This window comes from Megascapheus bottae, chromosome 7, assembly GCF_031878675.1.
Source record: "Megascapheus bottae isolate mThoBot1 chromosome 7, mThoBot2.hap1, whole genome shotgun sequence".
In the NCBI taxonomy this organism is placed as follows: domain Eukaryota; kingdom Metazoa; phylum Chordata; class Mammalia; order Rodentia; family Geomyidae; genus Megascapheus; species Megascapheus bottae.
The window spans coordinates 53,406,055-53,426,256 of record NC_143515.1 but is presented as its reverse complement, the minus strand read 5'-3'; the positions used below and the strand labels follow the sequence as shown (position 1 = coordinate 53,426,256).

General features: G+C 38.9%; 1 protein-coding gene across 2 annotated transcripts in view; it reads right to left on the bottom strand.

Annotated features, from left to right (window-relative positions):
- Srbd1 (S1 RNA binding domain 1) overlaps nt 1–20,202 on the bottom strand; it is a 174,456-nt gene that overhangs the window by 56,657 nt on the left and 97,597 nt on the right. For both annotated transcript variants that reach the window (XM_090337018.1, XM_090337017.1), the window contains 2 exons: nt 18,635–18,726; nt 7,306–7,388 (listed from right to left, as the gene is read on the bottom strand). In XM_090337018.1, the coding sequence (XP_090193144.1) occupies nt 7,306–7,388; nt 18,635–18,726 (175 nt within the window). The remainder of the gene's footprint in view (nt 1–7,305; nt 7,389–18,634; nt 18,727–20,202) is intronic.

Below are 20,202 nucleotides of genomic sequence, written 5' to 3'. Positions count from 1 at the left end.
ACTCTAAAGAAAGCTTAAGACAAATACACATAACTAAAACAAGAAAGGACTATTTATGAAATAATTTCACCACTATCTTTAAACATACATGAGAACTTTTCAATGAACTGAGCAACAGTATTATGTGAAAATACCATGTTTAAGATCACACAACACACACACACACACACACACACACACACACACACACACACACTCAATGTCTGGTAGTCAAAATTCTGATGGAAAATGATTCAAATTGCAGAAGTAGACTGTGGCCCCTGTTCAGGCCAAGAAAGGAATACTCTAACCTTAAATATCATAAAGGCCTTACAACTTAAGGATCAAAGTGTTAGAAAGTGTTTCCTGAAAGGAGTTTCATTTTTAAAAATAAATAGTAATTTACAGTTAAATACGCCTAACAAAAAATTTTAGCATGAGGCCACATAAATTCTATGTTGTATTCATAACATAAAAATATAAGGTCCAGGAGTGTGACCTAATGGTCACAAGCTTGTCCTGGACCATAATGCCTAGCATGCATGAAGCCCTGGGTTTGGGTCCTCAGTACCAAATACACAGAAAAAGCTGGAAGTGGTGCTGTGACTCACGTCGTAGAGTGATAGCCATGAGAAAGCCCCAGGACAATGCCCAGGCCCTGAGTTCAGGCACCAGGGCTGGCAAAAGAAAAGAGAAAAATAATATATAATAAATGGTCAATTATATATTAACATACCATTTGTTCATTCATTCATTCATTCATTAAATGCTTACTGAATGTCTACTATTGTCCATTATGTTCCTGGACATAGACACACATGTAGAAAGGCTTAGCCTTATTGTAAGGTTTGACAATGAATGAGATGAGACAGCATCTTATTCATATTCTTATTCTGAAACAAGATAAAACACTCCAGATAAAACACTAATTGCTTTTTTGGGATGGATGTAAAATAGCAGAATTCCCATATTATAGAGAATATAAAAACTAAAAGGGACTAACTATTTATACTTTAAAACTTCTCTTTCATTCTATGTACATTTAAAAATACTCAAATCCTGACCATCTTTCACAACTTGTATACAATATACATTGTTTCATACATGTTCACTGTTTATTCAATCCTGAATTTACTTCTCTCCAATCCTCCTTCCCCAGCTCCAGTGAAATTATTCTTTACATGGTAAGAATAGTCTTAAAAAAAATCACTTATTTAAAAATACATTTGTTGATACAAAGCAAAACAAAAATGACACATAAAATTAGGTCTCATGTAGTGTTTGATGCATATATGTATATGTATATATATAGTATGTATTTTGTTGCCATGCTATGCCTACTCCAGATCAATTATATTAGAATTTCTGGTGATGGAGTCTCAGCTAAGCACAATCCTAAGGTCTCTCATCAGGACAACAAAGCATAAAGAAGGGACTAGAGGTCAAATAAAATTAAAGGATGTGCTAGTTAAATGACAGCATGACTGTGATAATACATTCTAACACAATTCTTAACATCTGCTCTATAAAAAAAATTGAACAAGTTTGTCCTGAACCATAGTGCACTAAAAATAAATAAATGATAAGTAATCATACAAGTCACACAAGGAAAATAAATCTGTATTTGTGAGATAAAAACTTTCTAAGGATAGCATCAAAACTTGATGCTGGCCAGGAGTTTGGCCTAGTGGTAGAGTGCTTGCCCAGCATGCACGAAGGCCCAGGTTCAATTCCTCGGTACCACATACATAGAAAAAAGCTGGAAGGCTGGGCACTGTGGCTCACACCTGTAATCTTAGCTACTCAGAAGGCTGAGATCTAAGGATCAAGGTTAGAAGCCAGTTCAGGGACAAAAGGATCTGAGACTCTAATCTCCAATTAACATCTAGAAAATGGGAAGTGGGGCTTGGCTCAAAGGGTAGGGTGGTAGCCTTGAGCTGAAGAGCTCAGGGACAGCACCCAGGCCCAGTTCAAGCTGCATGACTTCTCATCCCCACCCCCACACACAAAAAAAAAAGAAAAAGAAAAAAGAAAAAAGCTGGAAATGGTGCTGGTCCTGTGGCTCAAGTGGTAGAGATCTAGCCTTGAGAAAACTCAAGGGCAGTGCTCAGGCCTGAGTTCAAGCACCAAGACTGGGAAAAAAAACTTCAACCATGTGCAGTGGCTCTCACCTATAATCAAGAACTTGAGACTCTTATCTCCAATTAATTAGTAGAATAGGGGAAATGGGGCTGTGGCTCAAAGGATAAGGTGCAAGCCTTGAGCTGAAGAGCTCAGGGTAAATGCCCAGGTCCAGGGGTAGGGTGGTAGCTTTGAGCTGAAATGCTCAAGGGCAGCACCCAAGCCCAGAGTTCAACCCCCACGATCCACAAAAAAAAAAAAAAAAAAAAAAAGCAACTATAACCTGTAGCATTTTTTTTTTCAGAGATAGGGTACTGAAAAAAAAATGAAAACTCTTATCTTTGAGATACAACTGGAAAGATAATTACTGTAATATTTATAGTGAGTGTTATCCTCAATAATGAGGAATAAAGATGGCCTGGATAAAGAGTCATTAGGGATTCCAAAAACTTATTTTGGACAACCATTTCCTTGTTTGATATTGTCAAATGGTCTAACAGAGAGGCACAAGAAGAGGAAAGAGGATTGTTCTGAGTTTTTCTTACTGGACTCCACATACTCATTACCAAATGGAAGTGTTAATGAGCCTGAAAGTACAAGAACACAAACCAAACAAGAAATAAATCACAAGTAAATCCGATGTATTTAAACTTTAACTCAGGGTATGGTAAGGCCAAGCTAAACCACCATTCCCCATGTCCCATAGAACTCAACACAGCCAAGCCTGCATCATCCTGTCTCAGCCGGGAGTGTTTTCTTGGGAGTAACACCAAGCCACTTTCCAGCAAAGTCTTTAGGGGTCAGTTAGGGATATGTTGTCATTTGACCACACTGGCTGTCTCTCTCCAGAAATAATGACAGGCATATGTTTTTAAAATCAGCTCTCCTGATTCTCTAAGACATGGACTGGAGTGCTTTCTTTAGAATTTTAGCTGTTTTAAACCAAAAGTATTTTAGTTTCTATTGAAATAACATCATGATGTCTATTATTTCATCTAACTATTTAACATTCTTTCTTTAAACAACTTTTTTTTTCAATCAACAATGTTTGTCCAGCTACTCATATTTTAAATTAGAATGACTGAAAGTACTAAGTTTATGCCAAAGTTCAGAGAGGTCTTAACTAAAAAGAAAGTCCATTCCATTATGTTTGCACTAGAAACCATTGTGTCAAGGCTTAAAATCAACAGGCTCATTGATATACTAAACACATGTATTTTACAACAAATTCCTCCTCATATATATTCATTATAGAAAACTTGACAAAGTGAAAAAAGAAGAAAATAACAAAAACCCTGAACACATCAAACAAGGATCTAGATATCAATCACTTGCTAGTAGTTTTTTCATGAATATAAAAAAAATCTACTTTTAGAACACATTTTGTCTTATTTTGTGTCAACAATGTTAAGAGCATTTTCTCATTATTAAATCCTTTGGGAAAAGTCTGAATGCTTCCTTCCTTTCTTTCTTTACCCTCATTTCCCTTCCCTCTCCTCTTCCCTGCCTTTCTTCTTTCCTTCCCTCTTTGAAATGGAGTCTAGTGTTGATCAGCCTGAAAGTTCAAGAACACAGTATTGGCTAGACTTGAACTTTTGATCCTACTGACCCAGCCTTCCCAGCAGTTAAGTGTAGGCATACATCACTATACCTGCTCAAAAGCCTGAATTTCAATGTTGTATATCTCAGTCTTCCCCCCACCCCGCCCCCAGTGCTGGGGCTTGAACTCAGAGCTTGAACACTGTCCTTGGGCATTCTCAAGGCTAGAACTCTACCACTAGAGCCACAGCACCACTTCCAATTTTTCTAAGTATGTGGTAGCAAGGAATTGAACCCGGGTCTTTCTGCATGCTAGGCAAGCACTCTACCACTAGGCTAACTAGCCCTGGTTGTATAACTCAACTGATAGCTGTACCATAATTCTTAAGACTATTTTCCTATTGTAATAAAACTTCCAACATTTTGCTATTTGTACATATTGCAAATTTGGATATAAATCTTGCCAGTTCTTATTAATGCCATAAAGATTACTAAAGGGAGAAGTAGGATATTATAATAATAATGATAATAGGATTTTTTAAATTAATTGTTATTAAATGTGATAGTCGATTTTTGAAAAGTATACTTTGATAAGGATTGACTATTTCCTAGAAATACCAATTTACACTTCTACCATTAGTATGCGTTTGCTTCACTGTGACCTTACTTGCATGGATTTTTATTTTATTATAACTTCACTCAGTTGTTCTTCCATGGGTTGTGTGTGGGGGAGAGGGGAGAGACAGGACCGCCAGCTTGCTAAGCAGGCACTCTACAACTTGAAGCTACTCTATCAGGCCTTTCTTTTGTACTCGATACTTTCAGTCTTCAGGACAGTATCTCAATTTATGCCAAGGTCAGAAAGGCCTTTTATACTCTTTGTGTTTCCCTTTGTCTTTGGGATGATAGGCACATGCCACTGAGCCTAGGTATTATGCTTCTTCTCCAGCATGGAATGATAGGCACACATTTAGCAATTGGCTGATATAGAGCCTCACAAACTTTTATGTCCAGATTGGCTTCTAACTGAGATTCCTCTGACTCCTACCCCTTGTACCATGATTCCTCTAATCTCTGCCTCCAAAGTATATAGGATTACAGGCTTACACCACCGTGTCTGAAGTTCTTTATATATTTTATATAAATGCTTCATGTAAGCCAACATGTAAATGTATACAAATCAGTGTGAAAGAATTAGAAAATATTAATAGTAAAATATATCATTATCATAATGTATAAAAATGTAGCAAATAATCACCTCAGTTCATCATCTGGGTTTCAGTTTATGTGTTAACAAGTCAGCAGTATATGTTTTAAGCTGTAGCTTCACTAGGTTCTTTCTTTGTGGCAATGATTCCTCATGTTCAATATCCTTCAGGAATTCCCAACATTTCTTTCTCTTGGGGAGAGGAGGAAGTTGGGCTTGAACTCAGGGTCTAGGCACTATCTTTGGACACTTTTTACTCAAGGCTAGTGCTCTGCCACTTGAGCCACAGCGCCACTCCCAGGCTTTTCTGTGCATGTGGTACTGAGGAATCAAACCCAGGGCTTTGTGCATGTGGGGCCAGCACTCTATCACTATGCTACACTCCCCGAGCAATTCCCAACATTTCTACCCACTGATAGGACCATTTCTTAGGTTTTAAGCAAATATCAACTTATTCGAATAAGCTTAATATTGTATAAATAGATATTCCTGTGCACCCTTCCTATTGTTTCATAAAATTTAAGAGTTCTAGCAAACTCCAAGTCTCTGGAGTACATTGATAAGTACATCGTAGTCATGGTGTAACGGAGGTTAAAAGCATATATTGATTTGCATCACCTTTAACAATTTTTTTTAAAGTATATAATGCATTCAACCTAGCACCTCAATCACTTTCTCAGTTTCATTATTTGCTAAAGCGGATAACTCCCATTAGTGTACCTATTATCTTTAGTCTCAGACTTGCAGAACTAACTCCTACTTAACATCTTTCCTTGGATTTCTTATGGCCTTCTCAAACGAGCATGTCCAAAGCCCAACAAAATGTGTTCTGCTTAAGTATCAAGTACATACCAGAATTTATGGAGAAAATTATCTACAATTCTTTTTCTTTTACTTATCAACAAGTACTTGCTATGAAACAGACTCTTTTCCACCTTTACTACCATTAACTATCCAAGCACTGTTGTCTTCCACCAAAGCCTAACAATGTCCTAAATTAGCCTGACTGCTTCTCTTCTATACTCTAATATTCATTCTCCCTAGTGTGGCCAGAGTCAACATTTAAATACTCAAATCATTCAATTGCTTACAATTTGTCTATGACTTTTCCCTGCTGTTGGACAAATTTCCAAATGCTTTTACATTAGCCATTATCTCAATTAAAACTTGAAGGCTAGATCTCTACTATTTACTTTTTAACCCCTTGTGATGCCAATGGCTTGCTTATTAGACTGCCTAGGTGCTGTAATGTTGAAATCATTCATTATTTGGCTATTTTATACCAATAACCATAATTCTTCCTCCTCAGGATAACACAAAATTGTTATAGATACCAGGCAGTTTTTCTATGTGTAGCTAGATCTAATTGGTAACTATCTAAAAGGTCTAAGTAGAGTTAAATATCTTAGGGTAGGAATTCATCCCTGTGACAAAACAGCTTAAGGGACATAAGATTTATTTTATTTTATTATTTCAAGATTAAAGTTCATCATATGGAGAGCATAGTGGAATAGAACAGTTCATCTCATGGTGGTCCGAAGGCCAAGAAAAGTATGCCTATGTTATCAATTTTCTCCTTCTTTCTTTTATTCCATCCTAACCTCCAACCCATGAGTATAATCCACATTAATGTTAAGTATTCCTTATTTAGTCATTCCCCCCTGGAAATGCCCTCACAGACATTAGCATGGCATGAAAACGAGCCATACTAATCACTAGGTCTCTCAATCCAACCTATGGACAACTCAAGATTAACCATTACAGATCCGAATGCCAGGCTATCTTACAATAAAATGAGAACACTTTTAGTTGAGTATCAGTGTATGATAGGCTGAAAACAACCAGGCTGGCAATGGATTCTTGAAAGAAAGATACTAAAAGGCAAAGAGAAAGAGGCAAGGGAAGGAAAGGGTGAAGGAAAGAAGGAAGGAAGGAAGGAAAGAAGGGAGGGAGGGAGGGAGGGAGGAACGGAGGGAGGGAGGAAGGGAGGGACAAGGAAAGGGCAGAGCACAGATAGGGTAAGGTCAAAGCAGAGCAAAGGCAGGGCAAGGGAAGGGGAAGGGGAAGGGCAAGGGAAGGGGAAGGGAAAAAGGAGCACAGAATACACCAAAAACATCTTCCTAAGATCACATGAGTCCATAATGGTTTATATAAAACCCCAACATAACTAACTCCATGTCCCACACTTTCTATTTTTAAAATACTGCTAATAGGATGAGCTCTCCAAATTAAGTTACTAGTTTCACCTAATAGCCATTAAATCTCACTTTAGTAAGTTGTTTTAAAACCCTTATTAAGACAAAAAGAATGAGGACTTTTTTCTTGTATGACAACTGTCCTACAAACTCTGTAACTTTTGAACATGGAAACTGATTCCACTAACACTTAATGACTATCTTGGGTTTAACCACACTTTGTATTGAAGAATTTCATAAATTAAATGAGCTACATTGCTTTACCTGATACATTCCAACTCCAATATGCTTCGGCTCAATTTTCACTAGCTCAGCTAATGGATCTTGTACACGTCTTGCTATGGAAACTGAAAAAACAGAATCAGAAAACAAGTATGACTTAATGGGAAAAGCAGTACTCATAATTACGTAGGTTAGTACCTCATAATGTAAGCACTTAATCCCATCTTTCCCCCATGTCTCCTTCCAAAGATGAACAATTTAATTAAATTTCAAAGTTCTCTCTTTTTCCATGCAAAAGTAAATGAAAAGTTTCAGGATTGATTATGGCATCAGAATTCCAAAACATTCTTGAGACATTTACAGGGAAAGGATTATAGATTTGGAAAAATAAATAAAACACAGAATTATCTACTTATTTTTTAAATAAAGGATAATAAGGCACTTCATGTTTTAAAAAACCAAGCAGGTATTTGCTCTACTTTAAAATAATCCCACATTGTTAAAAATATGACACACTGATTTATATATCAAATATGTTTATTAGAACTAGATAATGGTAATAATGAATAAATGTTGGAGTCATGTCTTAATGTAACTAGAGACTTGTCTGTTGGCTGGTGAAAATCCTGCATGGTTTAAATATGATTACAAAAATTCACTGAGACATATTCCAGAACCCCAACTCTGTGCCTCTTAACACATGCAGTTGTAATCATATCCTTTCTTCTTTTTTTTACATGCTCTTCTTCTGTCTTTTTAATATGCGCTCCTAGTGCGATAAATTTGCCTCTGAGAACTGCTTTTGCTGTGTCCCACAAGTTCCTTTGTGATGTTTCTTGATTGTCATTACATTCAAGGAAGTTTTTAATTTCATTTATGATCTGATCTGTTACCCAGGAGTTATTCAGAAGTGTGTTGTTCAGTTTCCAAGTGGTTGAATGTTTTTGACTTTGACTGCATTGTTCAGAATTAGTCTGACTCCACTGTGGTCTGATAGAATGCATGGGATTATATCAGTCCTCTTGTATCTAGAAGTTTTCTGAATGAACTATTATATGATCTATTTTGGAGTGTGTTCGATGTGCTGCTCAGAAAAATGTAAAAAGTTTCGCTGTTAGGTGGAAGACTCCGTGTATATCTGTTAAGCCCAGCTAGGCTATGGTGTTGTTTAAGTCGATGGTGTCTTTGCTTAATTTTTGAGTTGATCTGTCATTTGTTGAGTGGTGTATTGAGGTCTCCCACTATGATTGTGTTTGACTCTATCTTGTTTTGTAATTCTAAGAGAATTTGCTTGACGAATTTGGGTGCTCCCGTGTTGGGGGAGTAAATGTTTATAACTGTAATATTATGGGCATGGATTGTACCCTTTACTAATATATAATGGCTGTCTCTATCTTTATGTACTGATTTTACTGAGAAGTTAATTTTGTCGGAGATTAAGGTGGCTACGCCTGCTTTTTTGCATGGTGTATTGGACTGGAAAATTCGTTTCCAACCTTTCACTTGGAATTTGTTTCTGTCTTTGGCAGTGAGGTGGGTCTCTTGGAGGCAACATATGGATGGATGGTGTTTCTTAATCCAGTCTGCTGCTCTGTGTCTTTTGATTGGATTGTTCAGCCCGTTCACATGTAGGGAAATTATGGAGAAATGGTCAGTGTCCATTGTTGTTATTTTACTTCTAAGTTTCTTTCTCTTTTTTCCCCCTTTTGTGTTTAGTGAATTATAGATATTTGCTTCTTGATGGGGATTCTTGATGTTGTACAATTTGTTCTCGATTAATTAGTATTTTTTGTAACGCTGGTTTTGTGTGCACATATTCATAAAGCTTCTCTTTGGAGTGAAATATTCTTGTTTCTCCCTCAAATGTAAATGCTAGTTTTGCTGGATACATCAGTCTGGGTTGACAGTTGTTGGTCTTCAGGACATCAGTGGTGTTTTTCCAAGCTTTTCTTGCATTTAGGGTTTGCGTGGAGAGATCTTCTGTAATTCGATTTTTTTCCCCATTGTAGTGTAGCTCTTTCTTTGCTTTTGCAGCATTTAAGATCAATTGCTTGGTATTCGGGTCTAGTGTCTTTACTATGATATGTCTAGATGAGTTCCTTCTAGGATCTTGCCTGTTTGGAGTCCTGAAACCTTTAATAATGTATTTTCCCTTTTGAGGTTGGGGAAGTCCTCTGCTATGATTTTGGTGAATAATGGTTGCATTCCTTTGTCCTGAAATTCTGCACCCTCCTCAATCCCTATTATACGAAGATTAGACTTCTTTGCTGCATCTGCCAGTTCCTGGAGCTCTCTCTGGTGGATTCTGACTGATTTTTTCCAAGGTGGTGATTCTCTGTTCCAGCTCTTGTGTTTTATCTTCCGTTCCTGATGTTCTATTCTCCATCTCAGTCAATTTGCTGCTTCATGCCTCCATTTTTGCTTGAAGTGTGGACACTGAGCTGATCATGTCTGCTGTTAGGGTATTAATCTTTTCTTCCGTTTCTCTTTTGAATTCGAGGAGCTCTTTGGTGATTTCCTGCTTATATTCCTGGAATTGTTTTTGGAATTCTGTTTTAATCTCTTCAGTCATGTCCACAATCATCTCCTTGAATAGGGTCATGTTTCGTGTCTCTTCAGGTGTCATTTCTTGGGATGGTGACATCTCTATTTTACCTTCGCTCTTGTTTCCTTTTGGGCTTTGCGTGGGACTTTGATTATTTATGTATGTCCTCAGCTGATTAGGTCAGAGTTTGCAGTTTTTGCAGGTATTCGGCCTGTTCCCAGAGGCTGTGTGCTGCTGCACGACTAGCTCTCAGCCCAACCAGTGGCCTCACAGTGGGCTGTGGGTTGAATCTGCGTGCTTCAGTCTCAGCGCACTGGGCGGATGGTTGGTTTTTCTGCACTGCTTCCAGGGGTGGGCCCCTGGCCAAGGGTCTGGAGTTTGTGAGTTTCCAGGGACTCTCAGGTAGGCCAGCTGGTGTCTGCTCTGTTCCCAGGGTCGGTGCCCAGCTGAGGACGGGGGCTCCAAGGGCGGAGCCGTGCCTTTCTTATTCTCAGAAGGTGAGCTACTGGTCTGCCCTTCAGTTCCCTGCTGTGTTTCTGCCATTTTGGCCAGAGTCTGTGACTATGGGGGGCCCCTTGGTGCTGTCTTGCTGGGGATTCCCAGCTGGAGGGTGTCCAGCTCAAGATTTGAGGGGGAAAGATGCTGGCTCCTAGATTTCTGCACACCCCACCCGCTGTTGGAAGGCAGGGTCTCAGCGCCTCCCACTCTCCAGATCCAGTGGCCTGGGAGAAGAATCTGTTGGGCGGGTGAGCTTGGACACCTCTACCCCCTTTGGTGAGGTGCTGGGTCTTAGCGCCGACCACTTGTCAGTCTCCAGTCAAAGGGCTGGGAGAGGAACCTGTTGGGTGGGTGGTAGCAGGGATACCTCAGCCCCCTTTGGTGGGGTGCTGGATTTTAGTGCCCGCCCGCCCACCTGTCAGTCTCCAGTCAGAGGTCTGGGAGAGGAACCTGTTGGACAAGTAGGAGCAGGGACAGCTCTGCCTCCCTTTGTGGGGTGCTGGGTCTTAGCGCCCACCTGCCTGTCAGTCTCCAGTCAATGGCCTGGGGGAGGGGGCTGTGGAGGGAAGGGGCAGGATTCTAAATTCCTTGCCACCTGTCCTTGCCAGTCTTTCTCAGGTGGGGTAGACGGGTCTGAGTTAAGTTCTATAGCTCACCACCAGCTCTGCTTTCCCGATGGGTTTTGGGACACGCTGGGCTACCCGCTGTGCTACACACTCCTCTGTGTTTGGCTGTGGGTGCTCCACGGTGTTGGAGAATCATTCACACCCCTCAGATCTCCGCCACGGCCTGTGGTCCGCGTCTGGGTTCCGCTGCTTGCTGTTCTAGTTCCACTGCTTCTGCGGCTTGCTGGCCCAGTCCTATGCTGGTTTCTGCGGGTCGGGGCTGCCTAGCCCGATGCACTCTGCTGCCGCTTTTCCCGCCTTGGAGCTGGCGGCGAGTGGTGGGAGAAGGTTCCTCGCGTTTCAAATTCTTTGAGAAAGTTGGATGTAAGCTTTATCTGGATTTCTTTTCTAGTTTGAGTCCCTCTCTGTTGCTTCTTGAGTTTGTTGTTGTGGATTTCTTAAGGTAATTGGCTCTTACGATTCCCTGGTTCTCTCTTTTTGTGGGAGAGAACTAGGCAGCGTTCCTATTGTCTTGGCACCATTTTCCGGTCTCATATCCTTTCTTGACCACCACAATCCATGTTCAAGAAATCTGAGGCCAGGTACATACCTGTGATCCCAGCTACATGAGAGGTGTAAGTAGGAGAATCTGAGTTCTAACCTAGCCCTGACTGAAAATAAGAGATTTCACCTAAAAAACAACAAAAGGACTTGAGCCATCTTAGTACTATCACAAGACCACCAATAACAATAATAGCAACAGCAACTAAACAAAGAGCTAGGGAAAAGGTTCAAGTGGTAGAATGCCTACTTAATAAACAGGAGACTTTGAGAATGTTGAAAGAGATGACATGGATCAAGATGTATTTAACTGCATTGTTAAATGATTAACTGCTTTGTACAAATACTTAAAGATGATAATTTTTTTAAAAATCCATGACCAAAGGAGGGAGAGAGGCAGGGTAGGAGGGAGGGAGGGAGGGAGAGAAGGAGGGAGAAAGGGGAGAAGGAAAACAGAAAGGCTAATATTAATAAAACTCCTTATCTATAGTATTTGATGAATTATTTAGCTGCAAAAAGGTATTCACTGTAACTACTATACATACTTCTAAAGGGACCTACACACTAGACCCTCCCCCTCAATAACATAGTTACACAGTCCTTACATATAAACAGCTTCCATTTTCTTCTTTATCAGTTGAGGGGCTTGAACTCTGGGCCTAGGCACTATCCCTGAGCCTCTTTGTGCTCAAGGCTAGTGCTCTACCAATTGAGCCACAGTGTCATGTCTGGTTTTTCAATGGCTAATCGGAGATAAGAATCTCATGGGAACTTTTAAGCCCTGACTGGCTTTGAATCATGATCCTCAGATCTCAGCCTGAGTAGCTAGGATTACAGGTATGAGTCACTGGCATCTAACTAACAGCCTCCATTTTGTAAATACATGAAAACTCATCAGTATCATCTATCCCCATAGACAGAATGGAATGTGAATAAAAACATTAAAGATATCAAAGAAGATCTCGTGTTGGCTTTTATATGAAACTATTTGGGTTCTGGCAACAAACATTATCTCTCACAAGTAATTAACAGACTCCCCAGTCACTGATTTCTATTACCCTCTTAGCAGAGATAAGATCTACTGTGAACACTGAGTTCACTGCAGTCATTCAAGTCTTTTTAATGTATCTTTTTTTGTTGTTATATCTAACATCTAGTGATGGGGTAGCTTGCAAAGCAAGCTTAGAGAACAATAAGTTGATGTACTACAATCTGCTTGTTTCTGTCTCAAAAAAGAGAGGATTCTAAGATTGTCACTATCTTAAAAAGTACAAAAGGGGCCAGGAGTTTGGCCTAGTGGTAGAGTGCTTGCCTTGCATGCAAAAGGATCTGGTTTTGATTCCGGAAGTGGTGCTGAGGCTCAAGTGGTAGAGCTCTAGGCTTGAGAAAATCCACATTTACAGAAAAAGTCAGAAGTGGCACTGTGGCTCGAGTAGCAGAGTGGTAGCCTTGAGTAAAATGTATCCAAAGACAGTGCCCAAGCCACAGGACTGGCATTTTTCTTTTTAAATGCAAGCACAGAAAAGGAGAGAGTAGAGGCAAAGAGATGAACATTGTTTAAAGAAGAATTTAGAAGTCATATGTCCAGCTTCAGAGAGGTGATTTCCTGCTGGCAGGACCTCCAAGAAAGGACACAGTATTAACACAAAGCTCCAGGTTGAAAATAAGACTGGCAATAGATTCTTGAAACAAAGAGACCAAAAGACAAAGAGTTTATTATATGGCTGATCAGGAGACAAGAAGAGTCAAGAAGAGCAGAGCCTCAAATATAAGGCAAAGAAGAAAAGTAGAAACAGTGAAAGCAACAAAGAATGAATGAATGATGAAGAGATATTAGAAATAGAAGCTGAAACGATTTCTGGCAAATGTTATGGTTACCACATGCCTTCAAAATCTTATTCTTGGTATATAGTTAAAAGAAATAGAAACACATGTTCACATAAAATCTTATATATCAATGTTCCTAGCAGTATTATTCATAAAAGTACTAAAATTTTTTCCAAATATACATCAACCAATGAATGGATAAACAAAATGTGGTATACTCATAAAATAAAAAGGAATGAAGTGCTGACACATGCTTTAGTGGGATGGACCTGGGAAATATGGGAGTTAGGGAAACAAGTCAGCAACAGAAAGCCACATATTGTATGATTATACTGATACAAAATAATCAACAGGCAAACCCATATAGGTGGAGGATAGTGACTGCCAGGAACTGTACTGAAGGATGTGGAAAGGAATGGAAGTGATTGCTAGGGGGTAAGGGGTTTCTCCTGAAGGTAAAGAAGATGTTTGAACTGCACTATAATAATATTTGTATGACTCCACCAAAAACAATAGGACTCTACACTTCTAGGAACTGAATTTTATGCTATGTAAATTATCTATCAATAAAAGGGTATCAATGTATGTGAATTAATGCACCTTCTATCTGGCAAATATCATGTAACCTTTCTATTAATTACAATAAAATATATGAAAAAAATTATCTATCAATGGAATTCATTACTTTGTTTTTGCTTTTGTTTTAGTGGGTCATGGAGCTTGAACTTTGAACTGAGGCGTTGCCCCTGAGCTCTTCAGCTGAAGACTACTGCTCTACCCCTTGAACCACAGTGCCACTGCTGGTTTTCAGTAGTTAACTGGAGATAAGATTCTCATGGACTTTCATGCCTGGGCTTTGAACAAAAATCCTCAGATCTCAGTCTCATGAGTAGCTGGGATTATAGGCATGAGCCACTGGCACTGGGCTATTACATATTTTTAATGCAGTATTTCCAAATATATGCCAAATATCATTTTGTCCATGTTTGATATTGGTACTTTCTGGCCCACGGTCAATTCTTCAGCATCACATATACAAAGAAAAAAAGCCAGAAATGATGCTGTGGCTCAAGTGGTAGAGCTCTAGCCTTGAGAAAGCTCAAGGACAGTGCTCAAAGCCCAAACTGGCAAAAAAATATTTTTTAAAAACGTAAGAAAACATTTTTGAGAATCCACTGACTATGTACTTAGTAGAATGGAAAAGGAGTTATGTATATAATCATGACTGAATTACATAAAATGTATTATACTGTGATGGAAGTATAGATTTAAGAGAATCTTACTCTATAACCTACAGAGTTTACATACAACTTGAAAACATTTAAAGCAAGTCCTATTATAAGATGGAGAAATAGAGTTGTGCATGGTAATAGACAAGATAGAAGAATGAAAAGAGAACAAAAGATATATATATATGACTTATTTTTAATAAATAACAATTTAAGTAGTAATATAAGCTAATGTGTAAAAGATAATTAGTGAGGAAGAGAAGGGAGAGAAGAATCCAGGTTTGATGAAAATATCACCCTAAAAGGTAAGTGACTACAACTTCCTCATATGGTTAACTACGTTGAACAGTATACAGTTTCCATGCCCACATGTAACATTTGCTCTGTTTCATAACTAGTCTTACATGCAAAGGATCAAAATGTTTCCAAGGGTTTGGGACTTTCAATTCTCTGAGATATCTAGAATTCAAAAGCTTCTACAGAAAACTCAGTCACTGACTACAAGACTCTAATAAATTATTACAATTTTCTTCAAAATTATTACTGGGCCTGCTGGCACACATCTACAATCCTAGCTACTAGGGAGGCAGAGATCAGAAGGACCTTGGTTCAAGACTAGCCTAGGCAAAGAAGTTAGTGGTTTTCTTCTCAAAATCTCATGAGGCCAGAAAGTGAGTGCCTGAATCCAAGCCACACAGGAAGCATACATAGGATGATGGCAGTCTAGGTAGCTCAGGCAAAAAGAAAGGTCTTACCTGAATAATGAGTAGTGGTTGGTTCAAGTGGTAGAAAACTTACTTAGCACACGAAAAAACAATCATATCATATTGTGTGACAATAAAAATATATTAAAAGTCTAATATTCATAGCTAGTCTTTCCTAAATAATTTGATAATAAAATTATCCTATATCTTGATTGTGTACAGGTCATAGATGTTATTCAACTAGCATTTTTTGTTTTGGTCAATTTTGGGGCTTGAACTCAGGGCCTAAGCACTGTCCTTGGACTTTTCTCAAGGCTAGAGCTCTACCACTTGAACCACAGCACCATTTCCAGCTTTTTCCTATGTATGTGGTATTGAGGAATCAAACCTGGTCCTTCATGTATGCTAGGCAAGCACTCTACAGCCAGGCCAAGCTTCCGGCCCTAGCATAAATTTTTTTTATTAAAGAATTTATTAATGTTGATTTCTACATCATATTTTAAATTACAAGTTTAACAAACAAGTGTTCAAGGAGGGAATCTCTATTTACAATTACTGGGACTTATTATTTAGAACTTAATCAAAATTAGGCTAAGGGTTTGTATGTCATAGAAACATTAATTTATGAAATAAAACATTATGTCTATAGAGACATAGGTTTTTATGTCTATGTACTTATGTTTGTATTTCCATTACTATGTCCATAGCTTTGGTTAGGCAGTTATTGAGTCCTCACTCTTATACTGTTTGGATCTAATAGCCACATATTAAGGATACCATGCGCCTTTTGATCCTTAGGTCTTGACTTGTCTCACTCACTTGATTCACTCTAGATTCATCCACTTCCCTGCGAATGCCATTTTATCTTGTCTGTTGGTTGTGTAGAATCCCATTGTATATATATACCACATTTTCTGTATCCATTCATCTGCAGTAGGGCATCTGGATCGTTTCCATCGCCTGGCTATTGTGAATAGTGCAGAGATGAACATAGCTGAGCAGGTGTCCTTATCATATCTTGGGTCATGATGTTCAGGATAGATGCCCAGAAGTGGTATGGCGGGATCATAGGGAAGGTCTATTTTCAGTTCTTTAAGAAACCTCCACACTGCTTTCCAGAGTGGCTGAACTAGTCTACATTCCCACCAGCAGTGTAGTAGGATTCCTTTTTCTCCACAACCCCTCCAGCAACTGTCATTGTCTGAGTTCCAAATCTTGGCCATTCTTGTTGGGGTAAGGTGGTATCTTAGGGTTGTTTTTATTTGCATTCCTTTATGACCATGGATGATGAACATTTTCTCATATGCTTTTCTGCCATTTTAACCTCTTCTTCTGATAAGTCTCTCTTTAGTTCCCTTGCCCATTTAGTGAATGGTTTATTGGGTTTGGGGGGGGGGATTAGTTTCTTGAGTTCCTTGTAGATACTGGATATTAAGCATTTGTCAGATGTATTGTTGGTGAGTATCTTTTCCCAGTTGGTTGGCTGTCTCTCTCCTTTTGCGACTATGTTTTTTATCTGTACAGAAGCTTTTAATTTTTAGGTAGTCCCACGTATTGAGTCTCTCTCCAATCTGTTGTGACCCTGGGATTCTGTTCAGGAATCTTTTGCCTGTGTCTATGAGTTCCAGTGTCTCTCCTACTTTATTATGTAGCAGTTTCACGGTTTCCAGTCTGACGTTGAGGTCTTTGATCCACTTTGAGTTAAAGCTTGTGTATAGGGAAAGGCTAGGATCAATTTTTAGTTTACTGCATGTGGCTGCCCAGTTTTGCCAGCACCAATAATTGAATAGACTGTGTTTGTTCCACAGTATATCTTTGGCTCCTTTGTCAAATACAAGTTGCCTATAGGTCTATGGTTCTATTTCTGGGTCTTCTATTCTGTTCCACTAATCTGGTCTGTTTTTGTGCCAATACCAAGCAGTTTTTGTTATTATGGCTCTATAGTAGAGTTTGAATTCTTGTATTGTAATACCACCAGCATTGCTCTTTTTGCCTTAGAATTGTTTTGGCTATTCTAGGTCTTTTCTTGTTCCATATGACTCTTTGGATTAAATTTTCTATTTCCATAAAGAATGTTTTTGAGATTTTGATGGAGATTGCATTGTCAGTCTCCGGTCAAAGGGATGGGAGAGGAACCTGTTGGGCGGGTGGTAGCAGGGACACCTCAGCCCCCTTTGGTGGGGTACTGGGTTTTAGCGCCGCCCTCCCACCTGTCAGTCTCCAGTCAATGGCCTGGGGGAGGGGGCTGTGGAGGGAAGGGGCAGGATTCTAAATTCCTTGCCCCCCTATCCTTGCCAGTCTTTCTCAGGCAGGGAGGAGGGGTCTGAATTAAGAAATTTTTTATATATATGTTTTGGTCTTGGAGGTTGAACTCACAGCCTGGGTGCTGTCTATGAGCATTTGAGTTCAAGGCTAGTGTTCTACCACTTGAGCCACAGATCCACTTCTGGCTTTTTGCTGGTTTGAAATAAAATCTAAATGCACTTTCTTGTCCAGGCTTGCTTTGGAATTCAATCCTCAGATCTCAGCCTCCTAGATGGCTAAGATTATGGATGTGAGACACCAAATGTGCTTCCATTTTTTATATTACTTACTCTCAACAAAAGCTATAAAAAGCTGGGCACTGGTGGTTCACATATGTAATCCTAGCTACACTAAGGAGGCTGAGGTCTGAGAATTGTAGTTTAAAAACAGCCAGGACAGAAAAGTCCATGAGACTTTCTTATCGCCAATAAACTACTTAGAAAAAAACCATAGCTGTTGCTGTGGATCAAGTAGGAGAGTGCCAGCCTTGAGTACAAAGAGGTTCAGGGACAGTATGCAGGTCTTGAGTTCAAGTTCCAACCAAAAAAAACAAACACAAAATTAGGATAATCGTTTGTAATAATAATTAAAAGTAGGATCCTTTATCATTTCTGTTCGCCTCCCCACCCCAAAGTCCTGGGGCTTGAACTCAGGACTTGAGCATTGTCCTCAGGCTTTCTCAAGGCTAGAGTTCTATCACCTGAGGCAACACACCACTTCCGGCTTTTTTCTAAGTATGTGGTACTTAGGAATCAAATCTTGGTCTTTGTGCATCCTAGGTAAGCACTCTATCACTAGACCAAACTCCCAGCCCTGTTTTATTATTCCTGTTGATAGACTCTGACATTTAATTTTATGAAAAATCTTTTGAGCTAATTTTTGACTGTTCTTTATAGTTGTAGTATTCTACAAAGACAAAATAGTACTCTTCCTTTCTTTCTCATAACTGCAGTTATTTGCCCATCAACCATTTTCTTTCTGCTATCTTAATTCTTAGGCATGTGGCATATCTTTTTAAGTTAAATATTTAAAATATTTAGCCTATCCCATGGGCAAATCCAAAATGACTCATTTTTATGATGATCCATGGTTTCTTACCTGCACTTCTCAGGTTAGGATCCAGCCCTGGCATCTCTTTGTTAGCTTCAGGGCTGACACTATAGATAGAAGATCCTGCTTCACTGACAATACTGAGAAGAAAGAAAGGGAGAACATTATTTTTCAAACTGTCCACCTGGTCAAAACTAAGTGAGCAAACCTAAGTTTTATGAAGAAAAACAAAATCATATGGCCAAGTGCTTTTGTCACAATGCAGTGTGTAGTACCTATTCCTTCACCTATATACAGTGATAAAGCCGTGTTTGGTTTTTCCTACACAAGAAACACATAGGTTTAAATCCATGATGAATATATCTTATTGTTTCCTCTGCAACAGGTAATTAGAGTTTACAGATTAATACAGCGATTGTTCTCTGACATCAACTTCAAAACTATCAGAATACACATAGTTTCTCTTGTGCTTAAAATCTATTACAGGGTGACATTTACTGTTCACATTTGAGCTAACTATCATCCTAAAGCATCTTGGAAACCACATAGTCATCTATATGAACACGTGGAGCTAGTACCACAAACAAAAGAAACGTTGCCATAAACAGTGATATTGTTGTTGCCAATTATAAATAAAAAGTAAAAAAGGCTGGCCACGAGAATGGCCTAGTGGTAGAGTGCTTGCCTAGCATGCACGAAGCCCTGGGTTTGATCCCTCCATACCAAACACACAGAAAAGGCTAGAGAGTGTTGCTGTAGCTCCAGGGTAGAGCACTAACCCTGAGAAAAGCCCAGGAACAGTGCCCAGACCCTGAGTTAAAGCCCCAGGACTGGGGAAAAAAAAAAAAAAGCGGAAAAGAGACCAGGTAGAAGGGTCTAGAATCATCCTTTCACCAAACTTGAAGCTTTCCACTTCATCATTCATTTAATAATTAATCATATAAATCATTCTCTTCTATTTTCTCTGCTCCAAATACTTTACAAATATGATATTTGACATTTATATGGTTCACTAACATTTTCCTTTTTTCTTTTATTGTAAAGGTGACACACATAAAGTTCATTTTGAACATAATGTCTTGTGAGTATAGCTGTTGCATTTTCAGCCTTTGTTCTTTGTCCCACCATTTCTGTGATACCCCTTTAATTATGACATAAAATACAAAGAAACATCACCTCCTAAGCAACATGCAAGATGTATATCTCTATGAAACAACTATCTTGGTGGCAAGGTTCAAAATCCAAAACACGTTAGTGTTTAATTTTTAACCTACTATATAACAACGTCCTTTACCTGTTCCAATTATATCAGACAAGTCTGGTGGATACTTCTTAACATGTGACCCCACTGTGACAATTGAACACTGATGAAAAAATGTGGTAAAGTTGGTTTACTATTCATCTTCAGAAAACTATTTAACTGTAAGCCTGGAAGATGTGAGAAAAGTATTCTGGAGGTACTGAAGACGTACTTTTTTAGTTGTTAAAATTACTATCCTAAACAGGAAAAATGGAACCTGCACTCAAAAAACATGTCTGCTCACCTATTTCTCATCAACACCTAAACAGAAAACTCAATGAAAATTTCATGCAAAGCCTAAAACTAACTACTTTAC